Raw genomic sequence first — 23,826 nt, forward strand, 5'->3', positions numbered from 1 at the left:
TTTTTCTCACTGGGTATACATGTCTATGTTGGCAGATATTTTTCTTCCTGCACTTTAAAAATGTCATTTCATTATCTTATGGCTTCCATCATTTCCTTGAGAAGTCTGTTATCAGTGTTACCCTTGCTCCTTTGAGGGTAATGTCTTTTATCTCTGGCTTCTTTTAATATTTACTCTTATCTTTGTTTTTCAAAGATTTGTTTTTTTGTATTAACCTGGCTCAGGATGCTCAGAGCTTCTTGAATCTGTAAATTCATGACTTAAATTAGTTTGAGAAATTCTAGCCTGTTAGCTCTTCAAATGTGCTATATGACTGATTCTTTATTCTTTACTTTTTGGGTGTCTGATTATATCTGTTATACCTTTTGATTGTCTCCCACAAATTTCTTGCATTTCTTTCTGTATTTATCATTCTATTTTCTCTTTTATGGTGAACATTTTCTATGAACCTATCTAAAGTTCATTAATTTGGCTTCTACTGTTTCCAATATGCTATTAAACCCATCTATTAACTTTTTTATTTCAACTATTTAATTTTTAGATCTAAAATTTTTGTTTGATTCATTTTTATAGATGCAAATTTTTTGGAAATCCTTTTTCTTTATGTCTATTTTGTCCAACTTTTCATCTATTTTCTTAAACATATTGATCATAATTCCTTTAAAGTGCTTGTGTCTTAACTCCAATACCTAGATTACATTTGTGATCTGCTTCCTTTGTCTTTTTTACTCTTGCTCACCAGTCATATTGTCCTGACTCTGTTTACCACTTATTTCCTGATTAAATTCTAGACAGTATGTTAAAATAAGTTCAGATTTTTCTAGCTGATGATTTCCTCTACCAGACAGGTAGCATCAGGGGCTGATAACATTGATTCAAAAGAGACCAAACTGTATTGAAGCTATATTGATGTTTTGCTGAATCTCAGTTTACCCTTAATCAAACTTTTACAAAATCTCAGTTCAGCCCTCTCTTTTGGGCATTACCCTCTGGTGTTTTCAAGTTAGAGCCTTTCAGGTCTTTGTCTTCTCAGTACCAAGAAACTAAGGCAATTTCTGTCCTGCTTGTCAGAGGTGTTAGGCTTAGTTCCTTACATTTCCATACCAGGAAGCTTCAGAAGTTATTCATGTATTTGAGTCCCTTCTAGTCTCTGTTTTTGTGACACCAGCTCTGCTTAGTCACCAAGATATCTGCTGGTTTCTCTGTCCACCAGTACCAGCTCTAAGACCAGTTCTAGATGCTCTCAGAAGTCACGTGCCCTCGGGGTAAATGTGGTTGCAAATGGTCAAGTGTCTATTCACTACTTTTCAAGGCTTTCCACTCTTACCTACTATGTTATCAAAGTCTTTCTTCCTGATGGATGTTTGTCTTTTAAGTACTATCTGATTGTATGACTTGGTTCTTTTATTTTCAGTCCATTTTGGATTAGTTTGTTGCCCCCAACCTGGCATAGCTCCAGAATTTGGCAAATATCTTGACAAGGACCTTTTATGTGTTTGAGGCTCTTCTGGTCTTCAGTTTTACCTCTCTAGTCTGGTGTGATTCACAAAAAATTCTGCTGGTGTTTGGTCCCTGAAATAGTCTTGGCCTGAGCCAAGACCAGATAGATTGTCAAGTGTCTCCAGTTTAAAAATAGTTACAGGGGGCCGGCCCGGTGGCTTAGCGGTTAAGTGCACACGCTCCGCTGCTGGCGGCCCGGGATCGGATCCCGGGCGCGCACCAACATACCGCTTCTCCAGCCATGCTGAAGCCGCATCCCACATACAGCAACTAGAAGGATGTGCAACTATGACATGCAACTATCTGCTGGGACTTTGGGGGGGAAAATAAATAAATAAATAAAATTATAAAAATAGTTACAGGTCCTTAAGTGTAGGCACTACCTCAGGGGGGGGTTTGTTTCTTGTGTTTCCAGGGCATCTTGCCCTGATAGATCTTTATCTCTTAAGCACCATGAGACTGTAGGAATATCCGCTCTACTTTTCAGATGTTTTGGGTTAGTTTTATACCCTCTAGTCCCATGCAGCTTCATAAGTCGATAAATGTCATGACTGATAAATTGGATGTGTATCTAAGGCCTCATAAAACTCCATTTTCATCACTTGAGTCTCATACAATCATCAAAAGCTTTGTTGGTTTCTCTGTGTCACAGCTATGACCCTTGTCCTAATTCAAGCCCTGGTTCTCAGCTTCTAGCCTGTGCTTAGAATGTGCAAATGCTTTGAGGAAAAATGGAGGTGCAGATCATCAGTCCACCTTTAAAAGATTATCGCCTCTGAAATTTTAGTATCTCTAGTCTTCATTGTTTCTGTACCTCTCTAATAGTTTAAAAAATATAAATTGTTATTTTTTTCTGGCTTTTATAGTTTTCAGCAGGAGCATTGCTGTGCCATGAATTATTCCATCTAACCTAAAAGCAATTTCTGTATGTTTTTATGAGTGGATTTGCACCTCTGTGTATTTGTTTTTTATTGCTGCCATAACAAATTACCACAAATTTAGTGGCTTAAATTGATCATCTTAAATTTCTATGGACTTAAATTCTGACTTGGGTCTCATTGGGCTAAAATCAAGGTGTCAGCAGGGTTGTTTTATTTTTATTTTTTGCAGGGTTGTTTTATTTTTATTTTTTTAATTAATTAACTTATTATTTATTTATTTATTTATTTATTTTGTGAGGAAGATTAGCCCTAAGCTAACATCTGTCGCCAGTCCTCCTCTTTTTGTTGAGGAAGACTGGCCCTGGGCTAACATCCATGCCCATCTTCCTCCATTTTTTATATGGGACACTGCCACAGCATGGCTTGACAGGCAGTGAGTGCATCAGTGCACGCCCGGGATCCGAAACCCGGGCTGCCACAGTGGCACACTTAACCGCTATGCCACCAGGTCTGCCCCGGCAGTTTTCTTTTTAGTTTCCAGGGGAGGATCCATTTGCTTGCCTTTTCCAGCTTCTGACGACCACCCACATTCCCTGGCTTGTGACCACTTTCCTCCATTTGCAAAGCCAGTAGCATTCCATCTCCCTGACCCTTATTCTGGGTCACATCTCCCTCTGTCTGACCACAGCTATGAAAATTTCCCTGCTTTTAAGAACTCATTTGAGTAGATTGGGCCCACCTAGATAATCCAAGGTAATTTCCCCTTCTCAAGATCCTTAACCTTAATCAAATCTGCAAAATTCCCCACTGCTATGTAAGGTAACATTTTCACCAGTTCTGGGAATTAAGGCATGGACGTCTTTGGGAAACATTATTCTGCCTACTATACTCTGCCACTAACATCTTCATAGAATTTCTTTCTCTGGCAACTTTTAAGATTTTTTTCTTTGTCACATATTTTCAGCAGTTAAATATTACACACTTAGGTGTGATTTTCTTTGTATTTATCCAATTTGGCATTTGTAGTGCTTCTCAGAAAGCACATGTTAGACTTGTTCCCTGTGTGCCATATGTCCCTTAACGTCTTTTATTTTCATTCCTGGGCATTTTCTGATAGGCATGTTTTCTATTATGAATACATTCCAATCTGTAATTTGCACGTTGGTTTTCTTAATAAGTGCGCTTTTGTGAATAGAAGTTCTTAATTTAATGTAGTCCAATTTTCCTCTCCCTTTGGTTAGTGCTTACTTTACCCCATGTGAGAAACTTTGGCTAACCATGATTCTGAAGGTATTCTTCTATTTTAAAAATCTTTTATCATGTCGCCTTTCACATTATATCTACAATGCATATGGATTTGATTTATATGTATAATGTGAGATTTGGATCAAGGTTCATTTTTTTCCACATATGATTCTGATCCAGCATCTTTTTTCAAATGACCATTCTGTTCCTCACCGTACTTACATGGAGATAGTCCTAGATTCTGTTTTATTCCATTGAGACTGTACGTATGTGAGTCTATTTCATTGTTTATTTTTTATTTTTTTTCCCCCAAAGCCCCAGTAGATAGTTGTATGTCATAGTTGCACATCCTTCTAGTTGCTGTTCATTGTTTTGTCTAATTTTGTACTAATGCCATACTTTCTCAGTTGCTATAGGTTTATAATGACTCTTGATATCTAATGATATAAGTCCTTCAGCTTTGTTCTTGCTTGCAGATTGCTGTGGCTGTTCTTGGTTCTTTGAATTTCTATCTGCATTCCAGAATCATCTTGTCAGTTTTTAAAAACCTGCTAGGATTTTTATTGGGATTACATTGAATCTGTGTTTTGATTAGGAGAAAACTAACATCTTATCAATATTGAGTCTTTTAGTCTACAAAAATTATGTCTTTTTAAATTAATCTAGGTCTTTAATTTCTCCCAATTATATAGTAGTTTTCATTTTAGAAGTCTTGCACATCTTTCAGTAGATTTATCCCTAAATGTTTGATATTGTTACGCTATTATAAATTGTATCTTTTAAAATTCTATCTTCTATTTATTCTTGGTATGATGACTATAATAATAGATTTTTGTACTATAACCTTGTATCCAATGACTTCCATAACCTTACATTCACATATTAATGTTAAATTTATGTATATAATAATATAATCTGTAAATAATTGCATTTTTATTTCTCCCTCTTTAATCTTTATTTTATTTCTTTTTCTTGGTTTATTACACTATCTAGGGTTTCCAAAGCAATATGAAATAGAAGCGGTGATAGAGGGCATTCTGGTCTTGTTCACCATCCAAAGAGGAAAGCTTTTTATAATTCAATGTTAAGTTTGAAGTTTACTGTAGATTTTTTGTGGGTATTCTTTGCCAGATTACAGAAGTTCCTTCTATTCCTTACTTAAGTTTTTTAAAATTTTTATTATAAATGTATGCATTTTATTATATTACATTTGTTGAGGTGATTGTATGCATTTTCTGCTTATTGTAATGTGAATTAATTACTTAATTTTCAGGTGTTAAACCATGCTTGCATGCTTGGAATGACACTCTTGGTCACAATTTTAAAAAAATATATATATCACTGGTTTCAATTTGCCAATATTTTACCTAGGATTTTCACATCTAAGTTAATGATAGTGATTAGTTTGTAAGTTTCTTTTCTTGTAGTGTCCTCTTCAAGTGTTGGCTGGCCTCATAAAAAATGAGTTGGGAAATATTACCAATCATTCTTTGGAAGAATTTATGTAAGATTATTTGTCTCTTAAATGTTTTAAATAATCCCATCTTTGTGGGAGAGTTTTTAATAATGGGTTTAATTTGCTAATTTTATTTCATTGTGGCCAGATAACATACTCTGTATGATTTCAGTCCTTTTAAATTTATTGAGACTCCTTTTATGGCCTAACATATGGTTTCTCCTAGAGAATTTTCCTTGTGTATTTGAGAAGAATGTATTTTCTGCTGTTGTCTGGTAGAGTGTTCTATAGATATCTGTTAGGTCTAGTTGGTTTATAGTGTTGTTCAAGTCTTCTACTTCCTAGTTGATCTTCTGTCTGATTGTTCTATCCATTGTTAAAGTGAAGTATTGAAGTTGCCAACTAATATGTTGTAGGAATTTCTCATTCTCATGCTATATTAGTCAGGGTTCTCCAGAGAAACAGCAGCAACAGGATATATGTGTGTATGTGTATATATATGTATGTACATATATAGAGAGAGAAGTTCTAAAGAATTGGATCACCCGATTGTGGAGGCTTGGTGAGTCCAAAATCTGATGGGATAGGCTAGCAGTCTAGATACTCAGGGAAGAGTTACAGTTCTAATCCAGAGGCGGTCTGCTGGCATAATTCCTTCTTCCTTGGAGGAGGTCAGTCTTTGTTCTATTAAGGCATTCAACTAACTGGATGAGGCCCACTCACATTGTGCAGGGCAGTCTGCTTACTCAAAATCCATCAATTTAAATGTTAATCTAATCCATAAAAGCCTCACAGAAACATCCAGAATAATGTTTAGGCAAATATCTGGGCACCATGCCTGAGCCAAGTTGACATAAAATTGACCATCGCACATGCTTCTTCACACTCTGCCTCCAGCAGTTTGTCAAAATTACCATTGAAGTGTTCTTCCCTTTAGATTTTATTATACTTATAATATAAACCAGGCTGTAGAATTAGAAAAACCAGAGTTCCAGGCCATCTCTGCAATTTCTTATCCTTGTGACTTTGAGCATCTCTACTAAATTTTCTCTGTGTTATGAGTTAGGAAATTAAAGCCAGTAGGTTTAAGTGATTTGTCCAGGGTAATAATGCAAATTAGAACTAGTGATCAAAATTCTATTTGAATTCTTGTCCTTGTACACAATTCATTCTAAATGATGTTTTGAATTTGATAGCAATAAAACACATCTGACAGTTATTTTAACTACATATGAGAATTTCATTTGAGAATGCCAGATATATGTTTTGTTTAAATATATAATTAGTGAGATTGCTGCCTTTTAGTTCTAGCTTTGTCTTAGACTATTTAACCAGTTTTGTCCTAAAATTTTCATTTTGCAAATATGAGTGGAAACCTTTTATGTCTTTGTCCCAGGGGTATTCTAAGTATGATTTCAGTTACATGTGTAAGATAGTGATCACTGATGAAAGGAATCTTAAGAGAACATTTGGCTTACTGCCAATTTTAAAGAAGGGGACCTCCTAGCTTATTTTAATAATCTTTCATTTTATTAATGACTTTTGCTGAAATAAAAATGTGTCTTCATGGAAATCCTGTAAAAGTTTCTTCTGGGCTATGTTATTTCAGAATACCCTCATAAAAAAAAACTAACTAAATAGATATTAGCTGAAAGAGTTTGAGCCTAATTAGCATAGAGGGGAATAATCTCTTGGCTTGGGATGGAGGTTTTGATTTCATAGTCCAGTTTATTTGCATCCTAGGACGCAGTGTAATGTAAATCAAGTTAGATCTGGGTTTAAATTCCAGCTCTGCCACTCAATAACTTGTATCTTTGGATGAGTTATTAATTTTGCTGAGTTTCAGTACCTTTTTCACAAGGTTATTGAGGGCTTAAAAGTACCTAATTCAGTCCTAGATATCTTGAAGGAACTTAACAAATATTGGTGTCATCCATCTTTTTCTGTATTTACACATGGGCAAATGGGAATATATTTTCTGGCACTAACGAGAATGATACATCGTTTCAAATGCTTGCTTTACCCATAGTTAATAGCTTATAATAAGGTGTGATGTTTGTTGTTTTGCTTATATAACTTGACCTTAAAAAAAAAGATTATACGAAGACTCTTGTTAGAGATATGTATGTGTTTTGAATATATACAAAATGTCACAATATATAGTCTTAAAGTTTGAAAGGAGTAACCATGAAGCTCATCTAGTCCTTTTCGTTTCTCAGGGTAGAATTCCCTTCCATGACATCCTTGATCTTGATGGGTATCAATGATCTGCATGAATAGTTTTAGTGATTGTGATCTTACTCCCTCTTAAGAGCCGTTCTTTTTTAGAATGCGCCATTAATTAGAAAGTTTATCCTTATTTTGTCCTTTACTATGTCTCCTAATAATTCTACCCTTTGATCCATTCTACACAAAAAGCTTCATAGAACAAACAAACCTTGTTCCACATGTGTGCAGGAACCATGTCTTAGTCATCTTTCTGTCCTCAGAGTCTATGGTAGTAAGTACCTCGCTCAAGATAGGGGTTTTATTTAGTGAATAATAGAGGTTCAGATATTTTTAAATGTACTTTTATATATTTTTTCATATATAAACTTTTAAAATTTAGTCATTTTTTCATTACTCCTGGTAAAAAATTATTTTTTTTAATTTTTTGTGTTGACAAAATTAAACAAGGAATATTGATTTACGTTTATGTCTGATATCACTTATTATATAACTTAGAAATTAATAACTTTTCTCAAAGATAGAATTTAAAAATTCAGTATTATTTCCTTCTCTTTCATTCAGTTGTTCTTGTAATGTAATTCTGAAGGATGAAAACATATTACATTGTTTTTTATTTCTTTTCTTTTTTTTTTTTAATTTTTTGTTTATTGCAGTAACATTGGTTTATAACATTGTAAAAATTTCAGGTGTACATCATTATACTGCTATTTCTGCATAGATTACATCATGTTCACCACCAAAATACTAATTACAACCCATCACCACACACATGTACCGAATTATCCCTTTCACCCTCCTCCCTCCCCCCTTCCCCTCTGGTAACCACCAATCCAATCTCTGTCCCTATGTGTTTGTTTATTGTTGTTATTATCTACTACTTAATGAAGGAAATCATACGGTATTTGACCTTCTCCCTCTGACTTATTTCACTTTGCATAATACCCTCAATGTCCATCCATGTTGTTTTTTATTTCTTAAACTTTCTTTTATAGTGTCTTTTGCACTCATTACAGGCAATTACCTTTTCTGTGATGTTAATATAGTAAATGCCCCACTTCACTGTCTTATCAGGCTGGACAAAAATAAGCAATATCTAGCTATATGCTATTTAAATAAAAGATATAAACTTAATAATAAAGAAAGGTTGGAAATAAAAGGACAAATGTATACCATCCAAGCACTAACTAAACGAAAGCTATTGTAGCTGTATTAATAGTAAACAAAAAAGAGTTAAGGGGAAAAACATTAATAGAAATAAATGGAGTTACTTTATAATGGTAGAAGGGTTCAATTCACCTAGAAGCTATAATAATTCTGAATATATGTTCACATTTTCTGTGATTTTTAAACTTGCTCTATTATCGATTGCTTACATTTTTTAATTGACTGCTCTGCTGTCTTCCCAATTTCATGCCAGCAGTAAATTTTTAAAATTATTTTGCTTTATAATCTTTGTTCAGCTGATTTCTTATATAAAGTGAATGAACCCCTTATTAATACTAATCCTTTAAGCAATCTACTTGAGCTTACTAGTTCCTTTTGTTTTCAGTTCTCTTTTAGTTCCCATTTGACGAAGGAACAAGGATATTGGCTAGTAGTTAAGAAAGATATTTGATACTAAATTATATAAAACTACCATACATAAGAACATAATTACTGTGAATGATATAATTTACAAAGCTATCACTTTGGAATCTGACTTCTTATGCCCTGTGAATGTGTCTTAGAAATTAAGAACACGCTGCCCATAGGAGGAGGAGCAGCCATGTATTTTGATTCCAACTGCTGTGCCTTTCCATTTCATCGCTTGTGGCTTGTTATTGCGTTTTGGCTTATCGGTAATAATTCTAAGTCATTTCCTTTGTAAGTCATAGGTACATGTGAGAATGCTTACATCTACGTAGTTCTCCCAAATACTTATTCTTCAGAGTGCAGGTATAATCTTTTAGGAGTTCACATAACAATGTGTAAGATATTGCTACACATCTTACTACATACCATTACAGTATTCATTTCTATTCATTCATTGACATAGGAAACATCTACTAGGTGTCTAGTCTTGGATAAGCAGTATTAGCAAAAATATAATAAGACTATATTAGTTTTATTGAACAGAATAATAAATCCTCACTTACCTTTTTGTTTCCTAAGAAATTCAAGCATTTAATTCGATTTCTTATAATGGGGGAGAGGGAGAGCTTTTCCCAAAGAAACATAGACATCATTTTAATTATAAATTGAATTAATGGAAATCTTTAAATTTTGCAGGATGAGAGAGACCCAGAGAAAGAAGATGAACTGGAACTGAAAACAGGTCTTTTATACAGAGACTCTGCCTATGAGAGTGACCCAGAGTATAGGTATGAGTTTGATTAATACAGTATATTAATCTGTAGTTGTTTTTTTTTTCCTAGTTGCTATAGAAATAACCTGCTTTTTAATCTACTGGATTTGTGGGAAATTTAGACTCTGATTAGTAATTATTTATGTATTTATAGTTATTTATTTATTTATTTATTTTGGTGAGGAAGATTGACCCTGAGCTCACATCTGTTGCCAATCTTCCTCTTTTTGCTGAGGAAGATTGGCCCTGAGCTAACATCTGTGCCCATCTTCCTCTATTTTGTATGTGGGATGCTGCCACAGCATCGCTTGATGAGTGGTGCGTAGATCCATGCCCAGGATCCGAACCTGTGAACCCCAGGGCTACCAAAGCAGAGCATGTGAACTCAACCACTACACCACCAAGCCAGCTCGTATTTTTAACTATATAAAATCCTATTAAAATATTTTAGTGTTTACATTACTGAAATTTTTCAGTGAAAACAAATATAGTCAACTAATGATGAGGCCTTTCATCCTACTTAAATTTAGTGTTTGCCTGCCCTGCAAATGCACGTATCCAGGGCTTATTTCAGGATATATTTATTCTCATCCAAACAATTATTTCCATAATTTTAGACCATGAGTAAACCTTTTTTAATAACAGAAGAGAAATTCTGTTCATCTAGCGTAAAATTTCAGAAATGTTAGTAATAATAAAATTTTTACAAGATTATACTAGCAAATCTCATGAAGACTTTTGAAAGCTCTGTGTCAGTTGCCACAAAATATGGTATTAAAAACTGAATGTAAATTGTGAGTTTATGTAACTACAGGTTCTCTGAATTCTTTGACGCTATACCACTGATTACTATACTGCTTCCACCTTCCTAAGTTTCCTGAAAAACAAGTATAAGAAAAAAGCTCCAGATAATGGAATATGTTTTATTGCTAACTGGGGTTTTGCGCTGGAATCTCTTACCTTTACCCTGGTAAGCTGGACTAGACGTTCTATGAACATGTGAGGACTTGTCCTTTTGCCCCTCACACAGAGTATAAGTGTGCTCCTTTCCCAGAGTTACTGCTTTCCAACCAAGAGGCAACCTGGGCCTGTCATCAAGGTAAATCGTATGTTATAGTTGAGTTTGAAGTGGAAGCAATCCAGACAGGAAAAGGAATGTCCAAGAAAGTGTACACCTTGAGGAAGAAGAATTTTACCCTTTCTTACTTAAAGCTCTGTTCCCTAGATTGCTACTATATGGATTAGCATCTCAATTTTGGGTTCTTAATCCATGTAATTAATTCTAATTTGGGTGAGAAGTGAGTAGGGCTGATAAAGGAAAGGGTCTGATTTTCAAACGTTTTATGCATAATAATTACCTGATTCCTTCTTTTTTTTTTTTTTTTTTTAAAGATTTTTATTTATTTATTTATTTTTATTTTTTACCCCCAAAGCCCCAGTGGATAGTTGTGTGTCGTAGCTGCACATCCTTCTAGTTGCTGTATGTGGGACTTGGGCTCAGGATGAACGGAGAAGTGGTGCCTCGATGCGTACCCGGGATCCGAACCCGGGCCACCAGCATCGCAGCGCGCGCACTTAACCACCAAGCCACAGGGCCGGCCCATGATTCCTTCTTAAAAATATAGATTTCTACTTTCTACCCCCATAGATTCTGCTTTCTTGAGTAAAGAGGTGAGACCTAGAAATCTGCATTTTAAAAAATATCATGGATGATTCTAATGCAGGTAGTGTTTGTGAAAAGCATTGGTCTCTGTTTAAAGTTTGCTGTAAATCTCAGTATTGGTTCTTTTTCCAGTTCACCAAGCAGTGTTAATGGCTAAGCTTTTGATCACCCCGAACTGTTTTGGTACCTCTCAAGTGAGCGAGTTAAGCAGAGTATCAGGAAAGTTCTGCTTACACGTTTTTGAGATTACTTTATAATCCTTGCCACTTGTCTTGTATACATACTTGGGCCAGGTGGGACAGAGTGGTCAGTCCTTCAAGACCTTTTATAAGAGTATCTTTGATATTAGCTCCAGCAGCTACTGAAATGATCAGGATACTATTTTAGTTTTATCCCTAAGTCATATTATATACTAGGCCAAGAAGTCACTCCCACTCTGCTTTCCATCTCAAAGATGAGAGAACCCACACTCAAAGTAATCACCCACTTCCTTGCCTTAAGGCTTGCATCAGCAGAAATCAAGAGAGAGAGACCGGCTCAGTGGCGCGAGGGGTTAAGTGTGCTCGCTCCACTGCAGCGGCCCCGGGTTCGCTGGTTTGGATCCCGGGTGCGCACTGAGGCACTGCTTGGCAAGCCATGCTGTGGCGGCGTCCCGTATAAAGTGGGGGAAGATGGGCATGGATGTTAGCCCAGGGCCAGTCTTCCTCAGCAAAAAAAGAGGAGGATTGGCAGATGTTAGAACATCTTATTAAAAAAAAAGAAAAAAAAAATCACGAGAGAGCTTTGAATCTTGACTTAATATCACCCCTCTGCAGACGCCGATCACAAGGGTCAAGAGGAAGTCTGCATAGGCCTGTGGAATGGCTAAGTGAGGAGCTCAGCAAATCCTCTCCCCCAAAAGCAACGACAAAACTAGTATGAATTGTCAAATACAACAGTTTAAGGACTCTGAAAAATGGCCAATGGCATATAACAAATTGAGAAGCATTTATCAAGAAAATCTACTGAACCTCAATAAGGGAGGGCTTGAGGCTTACTGCTTGTTGGGGCAGACAACAAAAATCCAGGTTCGGGGCCGGCCCATGGCTTAGCAGTTAAGTGCACGTGCTCCACTATTGGTGGCCCGCGTTCGGGTTGCGGGCACGCACCGACGCACTGCTTGTCCGGCCATGCTGAGGCCGCGTCCCACATACAGCAAACTAGAAGGATGTGCACCTATGACATACAACTATCTACTGGGGCTTTGGGGAGAAAAAGGGGGAAAAAAAACAAAGGAGGAGGATTGGCAATAGATGTTAGCTCAGGGCTCATCTTCCTCAGCAAAAAATAGGAGGGTTGGCATGGATGTTAGCTCAGGGCTGATCTTCCTCACACACACACAAAAAAGTCCAGGGACAGTATAGCCAAAGTTGGCCTTGATAAAGTTCTACTATCCCTGGTAGTCTGGAACGTTATGTATATGCATAAAGCTGTAAGTATGTTCAGGAGCAACTGGAGAGGGTCTTAGGGAGCCACTAGTCCCTGGCTGAATGTGAGGCCTTGTGAAGGCAGAAAGTAGAATCCAGGGCAGACTTGTAAACTGGATAAACTTTGAGTATATTCCCCAAGCCCCACAAAGATCCTTTGGCCGCAGGTGAAAGCCTTATGGGCTTATTGATTCTGACCAATCATTTGCTGGTCACAAAGCTATGCTGACCCAGGGGCAGCATCTTGGAAGCTAGGCATAAAAATAGAAACAATAATTTAAAAAGAAGGAGAAGGAACAAGAGACACCACAACTACACAGTGCAAGAGAGACAGACTCCACAGCATCAAGTCACTAAACAAATAATCAAAAACGTCAACTTTGTTAAGGAGGTCAGAATCCAGAGTTGCTGCAATTTTTATCTAAAATGTCATTTTCAACAAAAAAATTATGAAGCATACAAAGAAACAGGAAAGTGTGACCCATACACATGAAAAATGAGTTGCTAGAAACTGTCTCTGAGGAGGCCCAGATATTGGATTTAGTAGCTATGTTCAAAGGCTAAAGGAAACCATGTTTAAAGAATTAAAGGGAAGTATAATGACAATGACTCATCAAGTAGAGAATGTTAATAAAGAGATAGAAATTATTTCTTTCACATTTTTCTTAGCAAAATTATGCCCCAGACTCAATACTTTATCTTATGATCTAGATATACATTGCAGTTATCAACCATGGAGTATAGCTCGTTATTTCATCTTCCAGACATCAGCTTACCCATGCTAGCTGTCCCATGTCTTCCATCATCTTTGAGAATGGAATTCATTTGGAAGAAATCGCTTATCAAGGAGTTATTAAGTGACCTTTTACTTCTAGTACTTTGGGATTTGGGAGCTGGCTTGGGGAAAAGAATCTACTACCCCTGCAGACTTCCTTCTCACTTTCGTATTGCCTATTGTTTAGAGAATTTTAGACATTTGCTGTGGTAGCCTTGTCAATTCCCAGGGCCCTGGGATGCTCTTTCCTCCTTTTAGTACCTTCTATGTATATTTCAAATTTCTTCAGTTTTCAGGATGTTTAAAATTCTCTACATTGTTGTGCACTTCTGGCATCACTATCCTGTTTGAGCGTTAGTTCTAACTAAAGACCAGGCATGAGGTGATGCTTCATATAGATGAGAGTTGGCCACAAAAAGAGAGAAATAAGGATAAAAATAATTAAGTTCATCTTCAGAATACAACTTGGCCTTTTACAACTATTGCTCCCAATTTTTAAAGATTTTATTTATTTTATTTTTCCCCCCAAAGCCCCAGTGGATAGTTGTGTGCCGTAGCTGCACATCCTTCCAGTTGCTGCATGTGGGACTCGGCCCCAGGATGAACGGAGAAGTGGTGCCTCAATGCGCACCCGGGATCCGAACCCGGGCCGCCAGCATCGCAGCGCGCGCACTTAACCACCAAGCCACAGGGCCGGCCCTGCTCCCAATTTTTAGCCGTATTGTTCTTTTATGGAACTAGCTATTGATATAAACTGTTTTCTCTCTGCTTATGCATATTTTTCAGGTTATTAACAGTAGGAATATGCTCAATATAAATGCTTTAATTATGAAATTATTATTATAACAGAATCTCAAACTGAGTAATTTAAATTTTGGCTATACTTTTTTTTTTTTTTTTTTTGGTGAGGAAGGTCAGCCCTAAGCTAACATCTGATGCCAATCCTCCTCTTTTTTCTGAGGAAGCTTGGCCCTGAGCTAACATCCATGCCCATCCTCCTCCACTCTATATGGGACGCCGCCACAGCATGGCTCGACAAGCAGTGCGTTGGTGCACACCCGGGATCCGAACCGGCAAACCCCAGGCCACCACAGCGGAGCGTGCGCACTTAACCACTTGAGCCACTGGGCCAGCCCCTTGGCTATACATTTTTAAATAATGCAAGATTGACTGTAGTTCTTTCCCAGTGGTCACTATCTGATTAATTTGATGAATCTACTAAGATGTAATAAATAGCCAAAAAGCTTTCTTTAGTATTAACAAATGAAAGAAAAAAGCTAAACAATATATAAACTTAAAATCTCTTAAATAAGAATAAGCTTTCACTTCTAAGTGAGAAAATGTTGCCTAATTCTAATTTGAATTCATTGGACCTTGTGTTATTAACTCAAGTATCATAAAGTCTTTTTTCATTAAATATTTAAGATTTAGTTTTTCTTTTTTTAAAACTTTTGTCTAGAAGATGTATTGATACTCAGCAATATTTGGGTTGTTGCATATTTATGTGATTTTTCAAAGTGTTGTACAAATTGTAGCTTAGGGGTCTAGAAAAGTTCTTGATGATTAGAAAAGGGAAGTGTTGTATTCATCTTTAAAAACAAAAATGTGACCTTAGTGATTAGACTAGCCTACTTGATATTGATGCCTGGTATCTAGAAAGTACCAGGACATGTCCAATGTTCAACTTGTAGCCCCATTAAAGAAGCAGAATGGTTTGGTATGGTCTCGTAGGCAACCAGAATGGTTTTATGACTAGCAATTTTTGCCAGACTAATTTAGTTTTTTATGAGAAAGTAATACATTAAATACAACTTTCAGTAAGGATTATGATTTTATGACATTCTCATAAACAAGTAGGCAGATATGGTTTTAACTAGATATCATTTGGTAGGTGGACTGCTGACTAGATGATGACATGGAAAAAGATTATTAGCAGCAATCCCAAGTTAGCCTTGGAGCCACAATAAGTAGTATTTCATGATATTATGCTCAAACTGTTATTGTTTAAGCTTTAGTGATAACTGCCTTTAGGAATAAAAAATGTGTTTATTATTTTATTTAACTGAAGTAAAACATGAAAATACTCTGAAGTATTCTGGCTACACTCCACATTAGGTTAGTTTTATGTCTGTTTCTTTTTACTGGAAATATGGTAGGGAATCCAGGAAAGATGATTAAAATAAATGGGATGTTCTCTCTGCTTGTGATAATGATATTGAGTTTAACGTGCGTTAGTGAAACCAGAGGGATGACTTAAAATATCAATTTAAAATACTATTTTTGTGTTTTTAAATGAAGACCACTTGTCCTCTTTACCCAGATATACACTAAAAATAATATTTGAGGTTAAGGAGACTTTAGAGTCATCTTTTTTTTTTTTTTGGTGAGGAAGCTGGTCCCTGAGCTAGCATCTGTGCCAATCTTCCTCTATTTTGTATGTGGGACGCTGCCACAGCATGGCTTCATAAGCGGTGTGTAGGTCCACACCTGGCATCTGAACCCGCAGACCCCAGGCCGCCAAAGAAGAGCACGTGAATTTAACCAATACACCACCGGGCTGGCCCCTTAGAGTAATCCTAATTCAATCTCCCACTCATAGTAGAAATCACTTCTGTATCCTCCCATCATAGGCTCTCTATTCCTTCCAAGATTAAATTCTCTTTTTGGCTCTTAGTTAAATCTTGCTTCATTCTTACCTCTGCAGCTATACCTGGTATTTCATGATATTCCAGACTGTTTCATGCCTTGGTTCTATTACAATATGATGCCTGGAATAACCCACGTGTCGTTTATCTGATGAAGACTTACTCATCCTTTAGGACTAAGCTCAAGTTATTCCCTCTTCTGTGATACCTTTCATGACCTCAACAGACTGTTAGGCATTTTCTCCTTTATCCTGCCACTTCCTCTTATGTATATAATTTCAATTAACAATATTTATCTTACAATGATAACTATTTTATTATACATCTGTCTTGCTGCCTTCTATTAAGTGTGAGCTCTTTGAAGGCACAGATGTTTTACTTATCTTTGTTTTTTACTGCCCATTAAGGTCTCTGACATGTACCAGGAGCTCGATGTAAAAAAATAGTTCAAATATTAAAATTGGGTTCTTTATTAATAATGATCAATTTCATTCCTGAAACTCTAAGACATTACTTAAGTAAACTCATTTTATGATGGTGATATTTAATAACATCCCTAGATAAGGAATCAACAGTGGAATTAATAGTGATGAAAGCTGTTAGACCTTATTTCTTGTCTTGGGCTCATTTCAACATTTTCTCACTCAGGGAAGAGAAATAAGTGACCTATAAGTAACTTATAAGAATTAGTCTTCAGTAAATTCGTTTGAATAGACTTCTTTTAATGTTTACTCTATAGTTCCTGCCAATAATAAAAGAAGATAAATGACAACATGCAATTTTTTCCCTAAGTTTTTGGGTTTTTTTCTGTAGAAAACTAAGCCTTTAATTCAGCGCTTTCTAAAGTATAGTTCCTAGACCAGCAGCCTCAGTATCACCCCGGCACTTGTTAGAAATCCAGATTCTTAGACCCCACCTCAGACCGGCTGAATTAGTAACTCCAGAGGTGAGGCTCGATAATCTGAGTTGTAATAAGCCCTCTAGATGACTCTGATGCATATTAAAGTTTGAGAACTACTACTAGAACTTAGTAAATTTTGATGTCTTTAATGACATTTTATGACATTTTATCTTTATATGGAATCTTAAAGATACAAAATGCTTTTCAGATTTTATTAAACCATAATATAACCTCCCCTTATCATCTATTCTGAACTCCAAGACTTTGAATACGTTCCTTCCTACTTTCCATCCATCCATCCATCCATCCATCCATCCATCCATCCATTGTCTATAAAGCATACATCACAACCTCAATGCTATTCTTTGTGTTTTGTCAATCAAAGTTTTACTTAATAGGAACCTTTATTGACTATTATGGAAGGAATTCATCTCTTGTATTATAAAAAGTCTTTGATTATAATGACTCTTAGCTCACAAGTTTAAATTATAGAATATGCATCATCATCTTTAAAGTCACTTTCAACTCTGGTTCTTTGAGTGCAAATGGCAAAGGCCAATTTTTTTATTCTCGTGACCTTTCAGTTATTTCTTAGAATTAATATTCTTTGAGTAGCATATTCATCTTACCTTCTGATCTTCTTTTCCATGTATATCACCTTATAGATATTTTATCTGAAGACTTTGTTTAGAGTAGTATGTACTTGGTCTTCATTTGATACTGATACAGAAAACACCCTTAGGGTTTCAAGTGAGTTTGCCCTTTTCTAAGCAAAAAATTAGTCATGTCCTTTGTCTCCCAGCTTATACTAAGCTGCCCAAGGCCTTCTCTTCTCTGCATATATGCTAGGCTTTAAAAAATAAATTTATAATTTATACCTTATCAATACTTAGGATTTGAAACTGCCCAATTCTCAGATATTATCCTGGTGTCTCTTATTTTTTGTCTTTTTTTCTTAGTAGCATTGTCATAAATATATAGAAGACTCCCTATTCAAGTAGCATGAGTTAAGTTGCTAAAAAATAGTGCAGTACATTTAATAAAATAACAATATTATCCCTGCTTTAAAGATAACCATTTTATGGTATACAGCATTGATGCAGTATTTTGTAGAGTGTAGTAGGGAGTTACTAAGTTCTTTGAATGGATGAATGCTGGAGATACTCACAGTAAAATACAGATGTGTAGTCTTTATTTTTATTTATTTATTTATTTATTTTGTGAGGAAGATCAGCCCTGAGCTAACATCCGTGCCAGTCTTCCTCTTTTTGCTGAGGAAGACTGGCCCTGGGCTAACATCTGTGCCCGCCTTCCTCCACTTTATATGGTACGCCACCACAGCATGGCCTGACAAGCGGTGCTCGCCCGGGATCCGAACCCAGGCCGCCAGCAGCGGAGCACGCGCACTGAACTGCTACGCCACGGGGCCGGCCCCAGAGACGTGTAGTCTTTAAAAGCTTGTTACTATAATAAGACTTTTTAGTGTCACTTACACGTTTTAAACTTATTAATATACGCAATAATGGAAAGTCAGAATTGGTTCAGTATGTTCACAGTTCATTCATTAGAAAGCCAGAGCTTCATGTCTGGGAGTAAGTGTCACTTTCAGGGTTCTGACACTCAGCTTGCATCCGTCCATGGACCATGTTAGGACCTCATCTATGTTCACATCTCTCTTCTGCAATTCAGACTTCCAGGCCGAACTGATTCCCAAATTCTCTCCAGAGAACCACAGTACTGTTCACTAACTTGAAAAATTTTGCAATTTTAAATAGAAATAAACTCCCCGCCAAATTTTGCAAGACCTAAAATCATTAGAATGTCTATTTTAGCCACTTTAACTCATCTTTAGAGAACCTTATCAGGTTCACAGTTGCTCCTAAAAAACTTTCTGAATTTTATTTATTCACTGCAAGCCACTGAGATGGTATTGTAAGGCAGCTTTGAGACATGAAAAAAGAATGTATTGTCTAATGGAACCAAAAGAGTAGCAAATCTATGCCTGATAACATTAAATTCAATAATTTATGATCGGGATTAGGAATTTGGTTTACAATTTTAGAAAAACCTACACAGTGAGTTTTCAGGTTAGCAGCCCTACCACTACTTACCTTTCTGAGAGCTGGGTAGTGGTGTGTGTTAGAAAGTCAAACTCATGTTTAGTAGGTTTATTGTAACAGATCTGGCCTGGCAACTAAACAAAATACAGAGTTCATAAAAGGACGTTATTATCTGGCCATCAGTATGCAGTATATTTGATGATGTGGACAACAGGGAGACAGAAACTGATCTGTGTTTTGTGAAATATTAATTAATGCATGACTTGCTGCAAAACAAAAAACAAGACAACAAGTAAACAGAAAACAACCAAACAAAACACAAGATGTGGGACTCCTCAAGTGGTATGAGGGAGCAGCAGCACATGTGGGGACTAGGCTGGTGGGCATGTTGGCAGAGGTATGAAGTACATGCAGAAATGTTTCTGTTAATGTATTTGTGTGTGTGATTTCCCTGTCACATGACTCAAATTGTCAAAAACTGTTTTAAGTGACAGGGGTTGGGCTTGGTGAAAATTGTATGAAAGAAATTATATTCAGTTAACTAGACTGTTTTTTTTTTTGTGTATGTGAGGAAGATCAGTCCTGAGCTAACATCCATGCCAATCCTCCTTTTTTTGCTGAGGAAGACTGGCCCTGGGCTAACATCCATGCCCATCTTCCTCTACTTTATATGGGACACCGCCACAGCATGGCTTAACAAGCGATGCATCGGTGTGTGCCCGGGATCCGAACCTGCAAACCCCGGGCTGCCGCAGTGGAGCGCGCGCACTTAACCGCTACGCCACCAGGCCGGCCCCAACTAGATTATTTCCTGAGCAAAGCTAATGAAAGAAATTTGGTGACTATATCAAAGCAACAACATTGAGACTTGGCTAAGGCCTTTTGAAAAATTTTAAAGATTATACTGACATTAGAAATTGTTTTAATTATCTCTCTGAAACTGAACGGACAAGATAAAAGTAATGATAATTATGTCTTAAAATACCTTTGTTATCTCAGACTACATCATTTTCAAAATTTTCCATTGTGAGAGAGGTGTACCAAGTATAAAGAAAGTTTGTCAGGATCTAGTAAATATTGCTAGAAAGTATGAGATAGAATCCCATTTTAGCAAAGCCATCAGGAAGTGGAAAGACCTATTGTCATGGTACATGGAAGTGAATTTTTTAAAACTTATTGTGAAATATGTCAGCTGTAACAGAGAAACATATTTAAGGTTTGTGCATCCTAAATAATAATAATATAAATGAATACCCATTTACTCACCATCCAGCTTAAGAAATACATAGAATACAACCCATATCTATAAAGCCATCTTATGCCCCTAACCAATTGCATCTCTCTCCATAGAGATAACTGCTATTGTGACTTTTCTGTTAATCTTTCTCTTTTTTTTCTTTATAGTTATACCACACGTGTATCTATTCTTAACCAATAAATTATTTAATTTTTCTTGTTTTGAACTTTATATAAATGTAATTATAACTGTGTATTTGAAGCTTGCTTTTCTCCACTTGATTTTTCAGTTTCATCCATGTTAATGCATGTAGCTACAGATCGTTAATTTTCCCTGCTGTATACTATGCCATTGTTTGCATATACTACAATTTGATTTATTTGTTCTAATGTTGATGGATATTTAGTGTGCTTCCAGTTCTTAGCTCTGTTACAAAGAGTGTTGTTATGAACATGTTTGTATATGTCTCCTGGTCTTATGTGCAAGAATTTCACTGGGGTACCTAGGAGCAGAATTAATGAGTCGAAGTTGCCTTACTGAGTCATGCCAAACCGTTTTCCAAAGTGTATGTATAAATGTTCTCATTGCTTTACATTCTCACTGACACTGTATCAAGCTCTAAGAATAACATAGCCACTCCATGCCTTTTTCATGATCACTTTTATTGTGTTCAAGTGGTAGATTGACTTCAGGCCAAATAGCAATTTCTTCTTACAGATACAAGCTCCAAGAGTTCCTGTTTCACAATTGACAATAGAAGTAACATCATGGGACTGATAAGTCAGGGAAAAAATTGTGTGAAGTGAGATTCCAAATATATGAAGAAAATATCTGTAGCATTTAATAGCCAGGATATACAGTTTTGTATGGCACAAGATTCATCATCTCTAACATGCCTGAGAGGTCTTATCTATAACAAGTACTTCATTTATTGAAGTAGGTCAATTATTTATTTTTAAAAAAATACGATAAACTCATTCTTTGAAAAAGTCAACATTTTATTTCTAGCAAATGGTATGTTAAGTCCACAGCTTATGTTTATGATAGTAAAATTGTAATTTTGGTATGTTTAGAGAAGTACTATCAAGCCTTCAGAAAGAATTGCCTTTTCTTCTCTATTCTCATTACAACTAGCCTAGTCCTGGTCTAATTCATAGCTTCCTATCTGTTCTCCCTCTCTTTTTTTTCTTAAAAACCCTCAAAATTGCAGTGGATCCCTATCACTTCAAATAAGACTCTTCTGCCTTGTTTATCCTCCTTGAGGACAGTAGCAGCACAGCATAGTAGAACGGATCTTAGAGCCACAGACACGGCATCTCTCTCCATTCTGCCACTTACTAGCTGAGCAATCTTAGGCAAGTCACTTGACTTCACTTAGTCTCAGTTTCCACAATTAACTACTTCAGAGGGTTGTAAGATTTTTTGATAGATATATATAAAGTACCAGTAGTTCAGAGCCTCATATTTAATAACTTTTCTGTGCAAGTTAAGCATGTACTGTGTACTTTACATATATTCTCTTTGATTTATTTTTTCTTGGCTGAGGAAGATTCTCCCTGAGCTAACATCTGTGCCAGTCTTCCTCTATTTTGTATGTGGGTCACTGCCACAGCATGGCTGCCCACAGGTGGTGTAGGTCCACGCCCAGAACCGAACCTGGGCCACTGAAGCAGAGCACGCTGAACTTAACAACTAGGCCACGGGGCTGGCCTCATCTCTTTGATTTTTAAAACGATTCTGCAAAAATATAGTAAAGGAAGCTGAGATTCTGGACGATTAAATAAATTGCCCAAGGTCCCACAGCTTGGAAAGGATTGAGCTGGAATTCAGTTCTAGGTCTGCCTGACTTTAGAGGCCAGGCACTCTCATACAGGCCATACCACACCATCTGTATTCTGCTTTTACCGTGACACACCTATCTCTCTTCTCTGAATTCATTTTTAGCTCTCATACACAATTTTCATTTTATTGTTTCGTAATTGTTTCATACAAATAGTGTAAATCTTTGAAGGCACAGGCCTTACTGTGTTTTATTTCTCATAGCCCAAACAGAGTATCCCACACCCATAAAGTACTCAGTAAATATTTGATTTATGTAGTACTACCTCTCATTTAGTTTCACCGTTGTTTTAATCTTTTATTTCCTTTTTTATAGCTCATATCAGCGGCCACGTGGCACTCTCCATTTGGATGATGGCGAATACTGGTCCAACAGGGCAGCCTCTTATAAAGGAAAATGCCACCGACCCATCTTTGAGAACAGCATGGACAAGATGTACAGGAACTTATACAAAAAGGCCTGTAGTTCTGTTTCTCATACACAGGAAAGCTTCTGAGACCATCTGCGATAAACTGTATGAGTGTCCGTGTCAACGTCTCAATGAAAACGTTTGATGTGATCAATATCTGTATTCCTTTTTTTTGTAAAGACCAGGGAGTTCTTGGGGCTGGCCCAGTAGCACAGTGATTAAGTTCACGCACTCCACTTCAGTGGCCTAGGGTTTGCAGGTTCGGATCCTGGACACAGACCTACGCCCCGCTTATCAAGCCATGCTGTGGCAGGCATCCCACATATAAAGTAGAGGAGGCTGGGCACGAATGTTACCCCAGGGCCAATCTTCCTCAGCAAAAAGAGGAGGATTGGCAATGGATGTTAGCTCGGGGCTAATCTTCCTCACCTAAAAAAAAAAAAAAACAATTCTAATTGAGTACAGTAGTTAGACTTAAATAAGTTCATTACTTCAGATGGTAAATGATCACAGGCAATCCTTTTTTTTATCACAGAAGAGAATGCTGTGTTCCAAAAGTCAGAGCTCTGCCAAACAGTCTCAGCGTGCAGTCTATGAAAAGGACATCTGTCACATCTATCCCATTTCACCATCTGCAAATCCAGGGTAGATTCTCTCCAGAAATAGTCTTCTGCCTTAGTCACCTTGGAATTTTCTTTTCATCTCCTTGACTGATTATCTTATCTTAGTAAGATTTAATTAATATTAGCTCCCTTTTCTTGATAATGAGCAAAAAGATATACTGTACAGAAATTAATTTCCCGAGTGTTTAAACCCTATTTTAGCTAGTATTTTCTACTCTTTTCTCCCTTAGAAAGGGCTATTTATATTTCTTAGCTCATAAGAAATAGCTTTCTTTTTAAGGTTTGTATAATCATTCACTCCCTCTCTAAGAGAACTACCTGTTACCTAAAATGTGTAGCAGTTAGGTAGATATAGCAGTGGCCGTGTATGACGCAAAATGTGAGTAACTGATTTTTAAAGACAGGATTCTTGGCATGGTTTTCTTCTTTAGGCCATATCTTTTAGTGCAACCAGAATCAGAAAATAACCTTTGTTAATGAGCGTGTACAGACTCAAAAAGAATAAGGGAATTATATTGTAATTTTACCTCTTTAGAGTTTTCATAGATACCA

The 23,826-nt window shown here is 36.6% G+C and overlaps 1 protein-coding gene across 5 annotated transcripts in view; it reads left to right on the forward strand.

The window, feature by feature from the left end:
• The window catches only part of SPATA6 (spermatogenesis associated 6), a 131,954-nt gene extending 109,149 nt beyond the window's left edge, over positions 1–22,805 (forward strand). For all 5 annotated transcript variants that reach the window (XM_087445977.1, XM_087445978.1, XM_087445976.1 and 2 more), the window contains 2 exons: positions 9,580–9,671; positions 22,558–22,805. In XM_087445977.1, the coding sequence (XP_087302103.1) occupies positions 9,580–9,671; positions 22,558–22,738 (273 nt within the window). In that variant the 3' untranslated portion in view covers positions 22,739–22,805. The remainder of the gene's footprint in view (positions 1–9,579; positions 9,672–22,557) is intronic.
• Positions 22,806–23,826: the final 1,021 nt, after the last annotated feature.

Source organism: Ceratotherium simum, chromosome 22, assembly GCF_057802395.1.
Source record: "Ceratotherium simum simum isolate JZ-2026a chromosome 22, ASM5780239v1, whole genome shotgun sequence".
In the NCBI taxonomy this organism is placed as follows: domain Eukaryota; kingdom Metazoa; phylum Chordata; class Mammalia; order Perissodactyla; family Rhinocerotidae; genus Ceratotherium; species Ceratotherium simum.